The sequence below is a fragment of the Watersipora subatra genome, chromosome 10 (assembly GCF_963576615.1).
Source record: "Watersipora subatra chromosome 10, tzWatSuba1.1, whole genome shotgun sequence".
NCBI classification, from domain to species: Eukaryota; Metazoa; Bryozoa; class Gymnolaemata; order Cheilostomatida; family Watersiporidae; genus Watersipora; species Watersipora subatra.
This window is the reverse complement of record NC_088717.1, coordinates 36,729,214-36,747,124: the sequence shown is the minus strand read 5'-3', so window position 1 is coordinate 36,747,124 and position 17,911 is coordinate 36,729,214. Positions and strand designations below refer to the sequence as shown.

The 17,911-nt window shown below is 36.3% G+C and overlaps 1 protein-coding gene across 1 annotated transcript in view; it reads left to right on the top strand.

The window, feature by feature from the left end:
* Window positions 1-17,911, top strand: part of LOC137406297 (inositol 1,4,5-trisphosphate-gated calcium channel ITPR3-like) — a 134,780-nt gene that overhangs the window by 2,257 nt on the left and 114,612 nt on the right. Inside the window, 3 exon segments of the mRNA XM_068092849.1 lie at window positions 6,061-6,131; window positions 8,169-8,290; window positions 14,260-14,346. Of these exon segments, the coding sequence (XP_067948950.1) occupies window positions 6,061-6,131; window positions 8,169-8,290; window positions 14,260-14,346 (280 nt within the window).

Sequence of the window (17,911 nt, the reverse complement as noted above, 5' to 3'; positions counted from 1 at the left end):
TTACATGTTTGTAGAAGTAGAGCAATGGCAATCTGGGGAAGAATATATAGCCTGTGAACGCAACGAAACTTTGGTCTGTCTCAGGCGCTCAATGAATCCTAAAGCTTGAGTTAATTGATGTCCCATGAAGTCTACTAAAATTTCTAATCCCAGTTTGTGCGCAGCCATGCATTTGATACCGTGCGTCCACTTCTGAATACCGCATGTGCACAAATTACATGCCCAATCTGCGTGGCATCCCGCCAACAAGGCTTGAAGTTTTGACCATATGAAGCAATTATTTGCACTAAATATGCGCTAAGCATATTTAGCGCCCGTTACAGGTGACACCAATACTCCTAATAGGGGTGCACAAGCACTCCTTCTTTTAGTAATGGTGTCAGCTGTAACGCCAGTACTAAAAGAAGGGTAGTATTTGTGTTACAAGTGACACCAATACTACCCTAACAGATGTTAAAAAGGTATTAAAAGATACAGATATTAATTGAACTTGCACCAGCATTTGTTTAATATTAATAAAACTCACGACGCAAGGCAGAAAAAGGCAAATATACCCCGTTTATTAAAGCTTGTCAATTCTACCAATCTTTCTAGCTTAGAAATAAAAGAAAACCGAGATCTTAGGAATATATTTATGTTAAAAAAGTAAACAAACGGAAAATTACAAAATAAATGAAATAAAAGGATTTGTGTTCCCACGCTTTTTTAACGCACAGTGTGCAGTTTTAGTGAAAGATCTTATTATACATGCCAAGCGTGCATTCTGATGGTTCATTCACGATGCTTTCTTTGAAATAGTTGATATTTCCAAAGGGTTTCGTTTGCTTTTGCTTTCAAATTGCTTACTTTCCGTCCTTTTGTAACAAAGCGTTTTACTTATGTCATTCATCATAAATTATGTCCCAACTTCATTACAGAGACATTCAACTTTACAATTATATTGTTCTGAGAGACAACCATAAAATAATACACACCCCAAATACCGACATAAATTACTATTTTATGTACACTTAATTATTAATCTTTATATTTACACATCAAAACTGTTTCCATTGTTCGGATGTTGCGGATTTGGAATCGTCTGCACGTTGAGCTACAGTAAATCAAGCGTTTCAATGGACATTCGCGTGTCGCAGATTACTGTCCGCGGCAGACGCCAGTCTCACATAGCAGTCCTTTATCGAAATAGGAACGAATAGTGTGAAAAATGTTTAAATTGGAATGGTTGGCGCAGCATTTTCTTTCGCATCATTTGCTTGTGCTGCTGCCATCTTTTGAAAGCATGAAACATTTGATAAAAATTTCCGAATAATAAAACTCGTTTGACTTGCGGGTGTTTGCCGTTTATATCTTGTGGCTAATGTGAGCAAACTTGCAGATTAACAGCACCATAGAAACAGTGAATAAGAAGGTACAGTGTATATTTAACTGATTGATTGATTGACTGGCAGCATGCCTTTCAAGAAACAATTAGGCCTACATTTATTGCATACTGCAAATAAATATTAACATGGTTTTTTTAATTTTAATGTTTCTCTTGGTGTTCCCATTTGATTCCTATTGAACGTCTATATACAGTAAGTCGTCGACCTATGACCGCGTTTGGTTTCGGCTGGTCGTAAGAAAATTTAGATGCTGGTCAATTTTGTATATTCTGTCGATTCTAATCCAACTTAAATGAATTTAGCTTACTAAACGCACACTTGAAGGAAGTCTTAATATGTATTTTAGTGAACCTCAAACTTTTAACTATGGTTTTATCATTTATCTGTTTGCTAATCCATTCTTACCATAACGGATACTGCTAAACTCGCCATGGCGAGCAACTTATATCTCTTAATAACGTATATAATCAGTACATAAATCGCCAAATTTTAATTTCTAGAGAAAGTATTGCTGATATCAAATGTCGGAAAAAATTCGCTCCAAAAAATAATGAAAAAGCTTGACGAAAATAACGAAGAATGGACTACGCCTCGCACTGAGCTGCTTGACCTTCTCACGGATGTGGTCGTAAAGTTGGGTGGCCGTATGTTGCATAGGTCGTAGGTCAACGACTTATTGCATTGTATATCTAAGGTGGTTTTAAAAGACATCTGACAATTGACATATATAGACTTCACACGGGTAGAATTTTCTGTTTTAGTTCATGGTAAAATAAGTGCTGGATTTATCTCCCACGATTTGTCCTCTACGTAATCTTATCCTCAAATGTTGTCCACGATGCATTTTTCTGTCACCTACAAATTACTTCTATAGGCATATATATAGCAATATCAATATGTTCATATCATATATATAGCATTATGTTCATATCAAATATAAGCCTATGATATATATATAGCAATATGTTCATATTATATATATGATATATATATATAGGTGGGACTAAGCTAACTTCTTTACTAGAAAGCCAGGTACCAGTGAAACTGTAACAAACTCTCTCTGGTCACTATTTCCTCATTGTCTCGGAAAAAATATTTGTTCTGTTAACTGAGCAACCAGCACATTTCCTAGACTGCATGACTATGCTTTGAACATTTTTCCTTTGCAGCAATTTTTTTTTAATTTTTTTATATTTTTTTATATTTATCTAATAATCTTGAAATTTTTGAATTACCAAGAGCAATAACTGTTTGTTTTAAGGATGGCGAGTTATAATTTCTATTATGGTTATCTATATTAGTTTTCTATATAGTTGTATTAATTTGATATAATTTTAATCTCAATCAAACCATGGCAAGACTAAAATTGATTAAGTGTTGTTGTTTACAGCCTTCTATGGCTGCAAGAAGGCCCACCATATCTTATTATTTTCAAGAAATGACTATCAAAGAATGACACGCGAACAAACAGTAAATAGTGTAACCTTTTTATAACGCTGTCACAAATGGTTTTAAACTTTAGAACACTTGTTGGGCTTCTACAGCATGCAATCCATCTTTCTCATGATTTCTGTTTTTATATTTTTCAATTTTTAAGTGCACAGGGATTTTTGTCCGTTTTCTAGCCATTGAGTTGGGACACCAAATAGTTACACATAGGACAACTACAAGGGTTTGCAATGTCAGTAATAGTTTTGTAGACATTCTCTGCTCGTTTTGCTTTAAATTGCCAAAGCCTGTGTGAGAAAATTTAATTTTATTATTTTATCTTATTGTACTTTACTACCGTATAATACTCTTCAAGATTCAGGACTCATCAACCTATTTTTGCAGACGAAAACCGACAAAACCACATCTTCCGAGTCATAAATCTTTTCAAGTTCATAAGTAAAACTTTCTGCAGGCTTTATATAATAAATAGCCCGAAGCCATGGCTCATGAATTCTCATTAGGTCATTACTGCACTCATCAGAGCACATCATTCTGTTACCATTAGGGTTATTCACTAAGACCGCCAGATCTTGCCAACTCAACAGGTATCTTTCAGGTACATAATCAATTGTGCAGCTTGATTGAGACATTTGAAAAGACCATAACAAGTACATGTCAATAGGTGCCTTACTTCACTGCAGGACAAACAAAAATAATACAATTGCATCGTTGAGAGATAGGTCATTACCATCACTTAGTAGGGTCAAGAGACTAAACATTTTCTCGCTACCCGCTACCCTGACTTCAAACATTTTTAGAAGTCATTAATCTGTCAAAAAATTATTTTTGGCAGTTTTCCGTTCTGCTAAAAATAACATATCCCAAGGTACTGAATTTCATAAAATTTAGTCTATTATCACGCTGTAACCAAAATGAGCAGCTTGTAAAAACATGATTCACAGGGATGTTAAAATATTCCAGTTGCCGGTCACTGTTGACTCGCTTTTGACCTCTGACCTTTTCTGTAATATAACTTTAGTAATCAGTTTTAGTTGGAAACTAAACTTATATTTAATTAAATAATATTGTAGCACAGTGATAAGAGCTGCTATTGTGAAAGTTCTTACCTCATTTTTAAATATGAGTCAGACACTGTTTACCGTATCCAGACATCCAGAGAATCAATTTGTTGTAAAATTGCGGACGAATGTCAAATGTTGATAGTTTTTTAAATATTCATACATCAAAAGGTGCTATAAAAAGCCTTATTCTAAGAATATGAATGCTCAAAAAATTTAATGTATTTTTTATATTAAGCTAAAATTTATACAAGATTTTCTTTCAAATCTGTCATCTAAATTACCCTCACTGTACATCATGAGTAGGAAACTTGGCACATATTCACTAATTATTTTATGGTTAGCTCATGATTTCATCACATCAAGTCCGGACTTGTAACAACCTGCATGTATATTTGCTAGTACCCTAGTAGTCTGGGGTGCCGTGAGAGATGATCATGTGTAATAACTATGTGTATAATTATTCCAAAAAACAGAAAGGCGGTTGATTGGTATGGTATTAGTGGGCTACCGTAACATTCGCCCTGGTACTGCCAGGGCAAGTGTTGCAGGTTCGAATCCCAATATGATGTGGTCTTTTTCTCAAACAATTGTGGTTTCAGATAAATGAGCCAGATCTTATTAAAATAACGAGGATATTTATGGTTGCCACAAACTCTAAAATTACAAGTCCGTAAGATAAACTAGACTTGGACAATTTTTCTAATAAAGATACACAAAATTATTTTTTTGACCTGTCTTAAACAGATTATTTGTTGAAAATTGTTCTAGTTAGTATATAAAGCTGAATTTCATCACTGCCAAGAATGATTTGCCGAGTGAAATTATAATTTCATGATGGTACCATGAGGTGGGCAGACGCGTGGTGAATGAATCGGCTATAGAGAGAATTTTGTCAATAAGTGGCACTAATTATGGCATCCTGCTCGGACACTAGACCAGGATGCAACATCATACTGTAACCAACTACACAGCTGATGTTGGTTTCTTTTTAAATCCGCATAATTCTTAAATAAAAGAATATGATGCAATGAGAAAAATGCAACATAGAGTTAATAGTTGGCAGACGAGTTTGCGAAACAGCTAATAGCTGGCAGACTGAGCTCTGAACAACCTGTTGATAGCTGACAGGCTGAGCCTTCAACGATGTGTCAATAGCTGAACGACTGAGTTCACAACAACCTGCTGATAGCTGGCAGACTGAGTTCCACAGCAACCTATCAATAGCTGGCAAACTGAGTTCGCAACAGTCTGTTGATAGCTGACAAACTGAGTTTCTAACAACCTGTCAATAGCTGGCAGACTGAGTTCGCAACAACCTGTTGATAGCTGACAGACTGAGTTTCTAACAACCTGAGAATAGCTGACAGACTGAGTTTACATCAACCTACTGATAAGGCTTGTCCACACTATATCACTGTACCTCGACGTTGATGCAACCATACTTTGGAAATTGTCGATAATAACAGTGTTCGCACTGTCACAAATCCATCTGCATTTACATGAGCAAATACTTCATGGGGTAGTGTTCTAATTCTTTTTAATTTTTCCGCAAAGAAACCCCGTTGTTTTCGCGTGCCTAAATCAACTACTAGGCCCGCAGCAACTATCATAAACGAAAATACTAAATCACGGTATCCGCGACCGCGAATTACTATCGCTGAAATGATTCACATTGTACAGGCTGTCGTCGATATTCAGCAGAGTATCGGAAAGTTTTGACAGCAGCAAGCTTTCCCGACAAATCCGCGTTGCTTTGTCGATGCTATCGGCCCCAGGTTCATAAAGTCGACGATGAATGCCGAAAGAAACATGCTGACATATGGTGATATAGTGTGAGCCAGCTTTTAGTTAGTAGGCTGATTTTGTAGCAACCCGCTAATAGCTGGCACACTGATTGCGCAACAGCCTTTCAAAAGCTGTCAGACCTGAGTTGCAACAACCTGCTGATAGCTGACAGACAGCTCATATTACACCAATGCCAGTAGTCCATGAATTGACTGCGACAACAACTGTATGAGATAACGCAGTGGACGCTCTCTAGACCTCCACATAACTAATCCTTACACCTAGCGTCTTTATTCATCATACAATCTGGATAAATGACTTTAAGACCAGCTGAAAGCGCTTACCGCAAGATGATCCTACAATTTTCTGTTTCACAGTGATGTGTTTCCTGAAGTCGCAATCAGTGTAAGACAAGATAAGACCAAACCATTGGTACCAGATCCACAAGGTTTGTAGGATTAATATGAATCTCAAGCTAAGGTAGCTGCTTTGTTAGATATAGAGTTTATTGAATAATAGATTTATAGAAACGCTAGCATTGATCAGTATTTATTTCATTTTCAATGCAAATTACTTTACGGCAACAATTCATGAATGTGTTCATTGAGGGCAGTGGGAGACAAAGACACATTCTTGAGTTTCAAATCTGATAGATTGTGGTGCATTTATAGAAAAACAAAAGTTCCAAGTTTGCCAATTGATTCTGGCATCGCTTGAAGTGCGCCTGTTTTTTCACATTGAATACTATAAAACCTTTATTTGAACGCCATTGCTCTCTATTTTTCAACTCTTTCCTTAGTGTGGCGCTTTATTAAAGATGACGTTCAAATACAGGTTTTGCGGGAAGCTGTAGGTAACGCATGGAACTCTTGCAGTCCACTCTTATAACTCTTCCCCTCAAGAATTTTCCAATGTTACGAAACACTGTTTTAATTATAAAGTTTATTATTTATTATCTAAATTATTTTACAATTTTAGAAAGTTGCCAATTAGCCCAATTGGTCGAATGTCGCTCTACCAAATTGAATGCTTACTATCTGTATTATTTCTTCAGTACGAAGGTTTCAAGCAAGATTAAAAATCGAAGTTTTATAATATAGTAGATAGATTTGTTAGAATATTTCATACTGCGCTGTTTGTGACGCAGCATCAACCAGCTTCAAGCTGAGATGATTCATAATAATCTAACATTTCGCTAATCTAAAATAAGTGCTTTTAAATGCAGAAAAGTTAATATTCTTTAGCGCATTTCCATACTAGATGAAAATTGAGTAGTTTGTAAATATATACAATATATTGTTTAAGAGAATTTGCCCAAAGGCTTAATTTTAGTAAAAGTATGGGGAAGATGGTTAAAAACTGAAAACCTTCAAAAAGCTTGTGTTATTGTTACTAAGCTACAAAAAGCTTCAGAACTGCTGCAAAGCGTTCTTTTTTGTAAATATTTTGCAGTTTTGTGTCATACTTATATATCTACCCTTACACTGCTTGTGTTAATGTAGTAAGTTCTATTAGATCTTTGTGCTATTTCTAAAGTTCTACATTTTTATTTAAGCAGTAAATTTCTGATGTTTCAGTTGGAATTCTGTATAGCGAGACATATATGAGCCTACGACAGGGATGGCTAGTGTAACATTTAAATCATGCTTGGCAGTAAAGCCAACAGCAAGCTCAAAACATCTACCATAAGTCCTCATGCTCAAGCCGCAGGGCTTGTGCTCAAAAACAGATGTCTCACGAAAGAAAAAATAATCCTCCAACAAGCCGCGTATGCCCACAGACTGCGGCTAATGACTGAGGTTTTGTCATCCTTGACCCCCTTCGAGAGCGAGAGTGTTAAGACGGGTTTCGCTATACCCCCGTCCACGTGAATTTTCTTTTACTTCCAAGTTCGCATTAAAATTCCTAAACCCTTGCATCAATAACTTATTTGCCATGTCTCAGCTAGATTTTTATTGCACTGTTAGAGGGCTTCACGTTTATGGAAAGATGCCGGTCAAGAATGAAAAGGTGTTAATTACCTATGACTGTGGTGAGTTAAACATGAGCGATAAATTCTTCTTTATTCTAAAGTATTCCATAAACATGACCTTGAAAATAAACGAGTAGGTCGCCAAAACCTCGTACATAGAAGTGTATCATGACTGCGATTCTATGGTTATAGCGGGTAACTGAGCAGAGACCGCATTTATCGAGAAGCCGCCCTGGGCCCCACGTAAGTTTTAAAATCTTGGCTTTAGCCGCGGCTTATGACCTTAAACCAGAAACCGCGCCCAACGACAGGCCGCGCGGCTTGAGCATAAGAACTTACAGTATATACATCAATAACATCGATGAAATAACATATAACATTATAAAATTATGATTGCTTTGGTGATACAGAGTATTTTGACTGACTCTAATATTTAATTAAACGAGAAGTTAGTCTCATTATATCAGTTGTTGCTTCCTAATTTAAGCCTCTCTACTTTAACTCTTTTTTTAGCTGTGAGTTTCTCAGTATGTGTGGCCAACAGATACAAGCAAGCAAAGGCTCTTCGTAAACTCCAAGATAAGAAGTCAGCAGAGAACAGCTATGCATTGCAAAGCAACATTTCTCAAGCGCAGGTATGATTTGAGTTTTAGAACCTTCTAGCCTTCCTGTATTTTTAAACCCAAGCTGTGGGCAATCGGACCGATGTTTGGTACCGACGTATTTGACGCACGCTTTTGGTGTTAGTATTTATGCTAGCTAGTTGGTAATTTGTTAGAACGTTTTTGATTCGCTTACGTGTCTATGGTGAATTGCCATGTCGTTGGGTTTACAAATTCATCAAGATTAGCGCAGCATTATAGTCAATATTTCAAGACTAAAAAAACATAAAACAATTGTTGAAACATCCTTGAAAGTATGGCTGCTGTATGCCTAGAGCTAACATTATTAGATGAAGTATGCCCAGCGCTGATATTATTGGCTGACACATCACACGCCCTGGCAATATTGGCTGATGTATTCCTAACACCGATATCATTGGCTGATGTATCTCTAACATTGATCTCATTGGCTGATGCATTCCTAACATTGATATTATTGGCTAAGTATAGTCTGGTAACTGGTCACTATATCATTGGTCGATGCATTCTTAGCTCTGATATAATTAAAAGTAGTGATTTTGCAGAAAGCAAGATGAAACAAACATCAGCGTGCATAGTCTGCCTGTGTAGCCACTAAAGTATTAATACCAAGTTCCTCGCTATTATTGCTGCCTTCTAACACTAGCATAACATTGGTACGTGTCCCACAGCTAAATCTTGCAGGAAAAGCTTGATTAGATTATATAGAAATAAAACAAGTTATATTTTATTTCATTACTTAAAGATGAACTTGCACCAAAATTTAATAGATTTTATAAGAAAGTATCGGAAATTTTTATTATTATTTGCGATTGTTCATGATGTTTCAAGTGATGTTTCAGAATGTTTGAAGATTAAAATCAACAAAACTTGATTGCGGTTAAAACGCACAGAAGAAAAAATACATGCGAAATTACGCCACTAGTTGTTATCGTGGTGATAGTTGATATCGGCTATTGCCTCTAAGTTGAAGTGTTACACGTCTCTATTCTGTCGGTCTCTTTGCAACTATAGACATCATAATCGCACTTTCACTTGATCTGAACTTTTTGACCGCGATCAAGTTTTGTTGATTTTAATCTTGAAACATCCTGGCAGTCAGATCATCCCAAACATCAAAAGCAATCGCGAATGATAGGAAATTACTGATAATTACTGATAAAATTTGCAAAAATGATGTGTGTGTTCATATTTAAGGTATATAGTACAAACCAAGTAAGTTGTCAACATCATTTATGTGACAATGATTTTATTATTAACCTTTCTTGAGCAGCGTTTGAGATCACATGTATTGTGCTATTAGAAATTACAGAGAGATGTTACTTGATAATTCACTAGTCACTCTTTCTAGGAATTACACAAGAAAAGCTTTGTTTGATTGACAAGAAAGAAACCAAACAGAGAGCAGACTAATTTAGTTGGCACTCAATTCCAAAGTAACATAAATAACACATTTAGTTGATAAAATGCCAAAGGTAGTTAGTCGCCATGGAGTTAGCTTAATCAATAGTATATGTCCCGGATCAGTCAAGCAATAAATTGCTTCGACTGTTTATTAAACCAAAGCATTCCATCAACGTTTTTACCGTTACGGATGGTGGTACAGTCTTTAATCTAGTGTGACGTCATAATCTCGGTCCAAGACAGGAATGCATTCTAATTGCCTCCAGCCACAGGTAGTTATTGGTTAGTTTCCATGGAGCAGTGTTGTGTGCAATGAAAAGCCTGACTTTCCTTTGGTTATGCTTTGCTGCCATCGAATGATATAATCTGAACCATTATATCATCTGACAGCAATCTTTCCTATAATGAAAGCCACACTTGGAGGCTAAGAAAAAGAGTGCTTTTAACAGGATTTGAACTTCAGACCTTTGCTTGCCAGACTGGCATTATCACTATTCTCACAGTGTACAGGGCTAACAGGGTGCTAGTTTTATATAGAGCGGCATTATTTGGTTATATTTATTAGTTAGTTAATTATAGTGTATTTAGCGTGTTATGAAACGTGTTCGTGTTATTAAGAATGGTTCATGTTTGTTAAAAATTAGTAATGTAAATACTGCATATCAGAATAAAAAGTATACTGTATATGTTTGCATTAGAAACAATCATTGATTTGAGAAGCCAATATTGATTCCTTCATATGTGCAAACTTGTAAAATTTCATATATGAGCAAAATCGTCTTTCAAATATGGTTATCACTGGCTCTCCATCAGGTGGTCTCATATTGAAAAAGTGGTTGTGTGCTAATGGATCGGCCAATGAGACAAATTTTCAAACAGAAATGTGGGTTAGCGTACATTTGTAACATAACCAGAGATGACCTTTTTTCAAAGCTTATGCATAAATCATCCAAATTTATAGTTATTGTTGAATATTATTTTCTTTTTTTCAATTAGTTAGACTGCGAGAAAATCAAGAACGTTGTGATTCTATATACATAATACGGGACCGTAACAATGTTTCGGCAAACCTATTCTGTATAATAGTACAGTAATGATGCATCGACCAACCTATTCTGTATAATAGTACAGCAGCGATGTATCGACCAATATATTCTGTATAATAGTACTGTACCTAACGATGTATCGACCAACGTTTTTTGTATAATAGTACAGTACGATGCATCGACCAACCTATTCTGTATACATAATATGGTAACAATGCTTCGGCAAACCTATTCTGTATAATAGTACAGTAACGACGCGTCGACCAACGTATTCTGTATAATAGTACAGTAATGATGCATCGACCAACGTATTCTGTATAATAGTACAGTAATTATGCATCGACCAACCTATTATGTATCATAGTGCAGTAACGATGCATCGACCAACGTATTCTGTATAATATTACAGTAACAATGCATCGACCAACCTATTCTGTATACATTGTACAGTAAAGATGCATCGACGAACAAATCTCTCTAATATACCTCGGGCAAAGAACTGGAGTTCATCAGCGAACCATTTCCAAATGCAGTGATTTATTTCTATGTGTCAATGAACCGAGTCTTTCATGAATCATTACCTTACGGTAACTTAGTGAACAGTTTGTGATAACGAGGAATGATAGAACTTGGAAAAAAGTTGTCATGTTAGTTATTTTGAAAATCTTTCACCTCGCATTATTTAGGTTTTCACAAAATATAGGACTTGAGTGCGTCAGCACAGTTAGGTGACCGATTGGCCAATGTTATGCTAGAATTAAAAATTCTAATTTTGTTAAGCACATAAAACTTAAAAGAAAGCAAAATACAAAACATCTACACGAGCAGAGCTAATAGAAAGGAGTTTAAGATTGTGAAAGCTGAAATAGCTGCACGCTTTGTAAAGGCTGGTTCACACTATATCACCGTATCTCGGTGTTGATGCCACAATATTTCGGTGATCATCGATGATAACGATGTTCACACTATCACAAACCGATCCTAATTTGCACCAGCAGAAACTCTGTGACGTAGTGTTCTCATTTTTCACTTTGAATTTTTCGAGAAAACGCTTCTTTGTTCTCGCATGCTTGAATCAACTACTAGTCCCGTATCGACTATCATAAACGAAAATAAGTAAATCATGATATCAGCGACCACGAATTACTATCGCTGAATTAGTTCACATTGTACAAGCGGTCGTCAGCGTTTGGCGAATTATCGAGAAAGTTTGACAGCTGGAAGCTCTTTCGACACTTCCCAGTTGTTTCGTCGATGGCATCGGTTTACGGCTCACATAATCGACGATGAACACTGAAAGGAAAACGCAGACGTTGGCAATATAGTGTGAACCAGCCTTAAGGCTGGTTTACACTATATTGCCGTATTTCGGCGTTGATGCCACAATGCTTCGGTGATCATTAATAAGAACGATGTTAACACTATCACAAGCGTATCTCATTGGCATCAGGAAATACTCCATGCCGTAACGTTCCCATTTCTCTTTTTAAGTTTTCGCTAAGAAAATTCTTTGTTTTTGCTGGAATTAAATACTAGTCCCGCAGCAACTATCATAATCGGAAATAAATAAATCATGCTATCAGCGACCGCAAGTTACTTTCCCCCAATGGTTCATATTGTACAGGCAGTCGTCGGCGTTTGGCGAAATATTGAGAAAGTTTGACAGCTGCAAACTTTTTTCGGCGTTTCCGCACGGTTTCATCGATGGCATCGGTTTACGGCTCGATGATGAATGCCGAAAGGAAAATGCTGACAAACAGCGATATAGTGTAAACCAGCCTTCAGTGTAACTTTTGATGTTGTCTTTGAGAGGCCACTTAACAGTCTTAACCTCTACCAAACCCTGAGACAGACTCGTCAAACCTTTAGGGTTCGATCGAACATAGGTTCAGATCCACTAGACTGGTCTTTCTAACTTGTCAAACCAAATACCAAATATCCAAAGATTTATGCTGTCAATAGGAATGCATGACAACTAAGGATGTCAGGTACACTGTATGGAAATCAGCACAAAATTATTAGATCTTTCAAAAAATATTAGTTATTTATACGCTGCAAGATAACGGCAGTTAGATGAAAGCAGCTGGAAATGTACTTAACCTGATGATGCAAAATCTGGAAACACAGAGAGATATGTGAGAGGAGAGCAGCAAAGGTCCACCTATCTTAATTAATTTGCAAGGTCTTTATGAAAAGAAATGTAATTTGTTGTGAGTTCATGCATTGCATTGGTTTTGTTATTTAATGCAGCGATGTTAATGTACAGTTCATTTTGTGCATCAATAAAACATATACGTATGTTGTATGTTGTATGTTGTTTGGTGAAGGTGCACACGAAACTGGTAGGGTTCAGTACGTCCAACAAGGCAAGGTTGAAAATCACCAGTCTAGACACTTGCTGGCAGGTAGCATGCCATATGTATACACAGTCATTTCATAACAACATTTGAGAATACAAATATAAGGCCTGTATATTTCATGAGAACAAGTTTACCTCAGCCAATTCAATGTCAATGCCTTGTTGTGAGAAGCTCACGTTCATAAAACACTTGGGTTTTTGTGCGCTACGATATTCCTACAATTGCCATCATCACCCTTTGAGGAGTGACAATAGAAGTATTAATATATAGCAAGGAGCATCATGTTGATGATTTAGTCTTCACATGAAACAAACACCCTCTAGTACCCTATTTTTATAGTATAATGTTTCATTTTGTTTTTAAAGTTGTATAACTCATAGCATAAACGTCCCTGAATATGCTAAGACCTTTTCAAACCCTTTTTACCGATAAATGTCTGTTATTATTTGCAAAAGCTTGCACCAATGAGAAAAACATGACTCTTGAAAACTTTATTGTCATATCAAATGCTATTTTCATTAAACATTGTTGTGATTGGATGAAGCATTTAGGAACTCGGACTAACATTTTGTAAGCGATAACACGCTATTCTTCTTATACATCGTCATATGTCAGGTCGATCTTGCCTCTAGTTGTTTTTCGAGACGTGGCCAAATATGTTGGTGCATTTTAACAGGTTACAAAAAAGTGATTAATGATTCAAATGGCCTGAAATTTTGTAATTTTTCATAAATGACTCCACATAATAGCACAGAGTTACCAGGATATTTTATATTTGCCTGTATATTTTTCTTTTGCAGAGGTGCCTAACAATAGAGTATGCAGTTTTCACAATCATATATTTAGTATAGAAGGTTCCTAATGTAGATGAAACCATTTTTACACACAAAATGTACATTGCTAAACATCATGCTTAAACGTGACTGCACAATAATTTGCCAGGTGTGCAAATACCAAAAATGGTATAAAAACATCACCTTTCTGTGTTTACCAAGTACTTGTCACCTGATGTCACGTTGAGGATCACGACCCTGCTGGCTGATGCTTTGTTTATGTACTTTTGGCATAAAGTTATGGCGGTGGAGCATAATGAAACAAGATGGCTGGATAGGTATTTCAAGCAAATAATGCGCTTGATAATTTTGTTTTACAGCTGGCAGCTAAGGCAGAGGAAGAGGACAATCAAGTGGAAATGGCAAGACAAACTGGAAAAAAGCTTCTTTATGGACAAACCATACAAGTATGTTTAGTTGTTCCTAGGGTGTTATATAAACAGCAACCTATAGGGAAGCTTCTGCTAAGCGAAGTTGAGGCAATTACCTCAATACAAGGATGGGCTATATATTAAACCCATTGGTGTGGAAGATTTTACTAGTCCCTGATTTTTCAAGGCCACCCAGTAAACAAACTCTGTATTTATGAGCAAGAGTTACCATAGCACCAGAATGCAACACAACCACAATTAGTCTGTCTTGTTAAAAGATTTATGGACCAGGAGCCTGCTTGCTTAGATGTAGAATAAGTCTTATTAAATATTTAGGTTGCACACTTAATGTAACTTAATAATGCATAAACATACAGCAAACTAGAGTCGACATCTGCTTCTTCCGACTTCACTTTACCACAGTCTCAATTGTCCGGACAGCCTCTAGGGTTTGATCGATTGTCTAACGCGATCGTGTATGTCCGCACAATAATAACTTTGACCGATTGGTGGCTTTCGCGACAGATGAAGTGCGTGTATGAATTTCTTACCTGAGTGTTGTACTGTAATTATTGTTTGCTATTATTACTGTTATTAATATTATACTGTATCATGTTACAGATATAACCATATTTTACTTTCTCGGGTGTACTGTACTGTATATACATATTGTATCATAATTATTCTAGTCTAGGAGTTCGTATGCGAGACCACATAGGCCGCGCAGTACAGTACTGAATATTCAATGTCCACACATTGCCCAGCCTGTACCAGTCTGAACAAACGAGGATTGTCTGCGCTAATACAAGTACCATAACTTTTTTACCGATCTTGTAAGTTGCTAGTTCTAGATTTATACCAATTCCATTTTCAGCAAAGAATCGGCGACTTCTCCCTACTAGGCAGATGATAACAATTGAGTCCCTGTTGACCTTGCCAACCAAAAGAGATTAAATATTCTGACAGGCGTTCCCACAATATTGTTAAATTATAAATACATACAAACCTGAAAGGTTCCTTGCCAATACTTATGCACTTGATAAAATATTCAAACTGTAGCATCATTTATCAAATCTTAAGTTGGAATGACAGACTGTTGTTTGCTAGTAATATGCAAACTACTTGATTTGATCTTGTTTTGCTAATTTCTAATTTTCGTAAAGGTCCATGTTAACGTGGACCACTCCGAAAACACCATATTGTGAAGCGGTGTCTTTTATGTATAATCACCAATTTCAGGCCATTTGAAGCATCAGCATTTTTTGTAGCTTCCTAAAATTCATATTAATATTTGGCATTGGCTCAAAAATCAAAATTAGAACTACGGTTTCAACCAATCATTAGATGCCATATAAAAATAGCTGCGTGTCATTGTTTAGGGCATCTGATCAACTAATCAACAACTTGAATCTTACATATTAATGATCGCCCAAAAACTGATAAGTAAAGCATTGTCGAGGCAGATCGATGACCACCTTCACTTGTATTTCCTTTGATCGTTTTTAATAATGTTACTATTTTAATGAATTTACAGATTTTTAAAAATTAAAATATTTTTTCCAGTCTGCGTTAGGAGTTCATCATTCAGGGTCATATCAAATGCTAGTTTCAATAAACTTTTTTTGTGATTGGATGAAGCATTCAGGAACTCAAACTGACAGTTAGTAATCGATAGCACGCTATTCTTTTTATACGTCATCAAATGTCAGGTCGATCTTGGCTGTAGTTGTTTTTCGAGATGTGGCCAAATATGTTGGTGCATTTTAACAGGTTACAAAAAAGTGATTGATGATTCAAATGGCCTGAAATTTTTTTATTTCTCATAAGCGACTCTACGTAATAGCACAGAGTTAATAGGCTGTTTTATCTGAGCCCGATAGCTTCTGACAGGCCCTACAGGTTCTGACAGGCCCTACAGGTTCTGACAGGCCCTACAGGTTCTTTAAAGATAGACTTGTACAAAGTTTGAGTAGATTTTATCAGAACGTGTCGGTATGTTTCTTTAATTTGCGATTGTTTTTGATGTTTGGGGTGATTTGACTGTCAGGATGTTTTAAGATTAAAATCGACAAAACTTGATCGCGATTAAAATGCTCTAAAGAAAAGCTCTTGTAAAATGACATCCCAAGTTGCTATCATTGATATAGTCGATATTGGTTATTGTATTCAAGTTGCAACGTTACGTGCCTCTATTTTGTTGATCTTTTTGCAGCTGTAGACATCATAATCACACTTTCACTTGATCTGAGCATTTTAAGCACGTGTGATCAAGTTTTCCTGTTTTCAATCTTGAAACATCCTGGCAGTCAGATCACCTCAAACATCAAAATCAACTGCAACTGGTATAAAAATACCGACTTTCTGATAAAATCTACTAAAATTTTGCGCAAATTCATTTTTAGGAAACTTTTAAGAATTGATTTAAGCAAGGTTGCAAATTAGGAGGGGAATGCAGTTTATGAGTTATCGTTTGCCTAACAAAACAGAATTAGGATTAAAATGTTGTAACACAAAAGCTGCTTTTGTATTCCCAGTGTATAGGTCAACCATGTACTGTAGGTAAAGATCTGGTGCTCAGATCCCAATCACATATCCATCATAATTTTATGATTTTAGTAATTTTGGTTTAGGAGGGTATGTAATTAATAGAACCAGGTACACCTTGTTGACAGGGCAAAAGGGCATGCCTCATGAGTCACCATTATTGACAGTAGCCTGAGATCTTTATTAATAGTAGATGTTTGTAGTCTACAATAACAGATAGCTAACTATAAAGCAAACATGTTTGATAAATAAATAAAAAAGTTTTTAATGAGTTTGTTGTTTTAATTCGTTCTCTGTGGTAGAGTAATTGCCGTGTCAATGGCATATTGTTGAAATTGATATGACGAGGTAACTCCAAGCTCTTAATTGTGTCCAGGCCAAAATAATTACCAACTGGGTGCCACAGTTCAAGGATGAATATCTTTTAGATATCACCCAAAAATCTAATCTATTTAGATAGAGTGCCATAGAAAAAAAGTGTAGAGAATTCGAAAGCATTAGTTGAAATTCTCACCGGCATGTGAATATCGTAATTTCTATGACGATACTCCAGGAAGTAACACACTTGTCTAAAGTAATCAGAAAGCTGCCCTGGTTGATGTGCCATCCTTGGTCTGGTGTATATATTGGCATGGCGTGTGCTTATCTTGCCTAAGGTAAATAACCCCTGCTACTCTATTCCAGTCTTAAATATTTTGGGTATGAATTAGCAAAACATCGGTGAGCTAAAATAAGGTCTTAAGCCTGACTACATGGCAGTCAGACAGAGACGTCTGATCTCCGCTTATCTCAGGCAAAGCAGCTGAAGCTTGCAAGGACCACATGATGGAAACAAAACTTGATAAGGACATTTTCTGTTGTATTGTTCCACGATTCTGTTAGTTTCGTCTGCATCATGTAAGAATCAATCGTTTGTAAAGGAAAAAAAGTAAATATTGCATTCACTAATAAAATACTATCCAATTAAATGCCACCGTCGGTAGCACCTGATTGGAGCCGGTTGAGCATGTTTGGAACCATTCTTTGGACAGCTTTTATACCTGCTTATTTCAGTGGC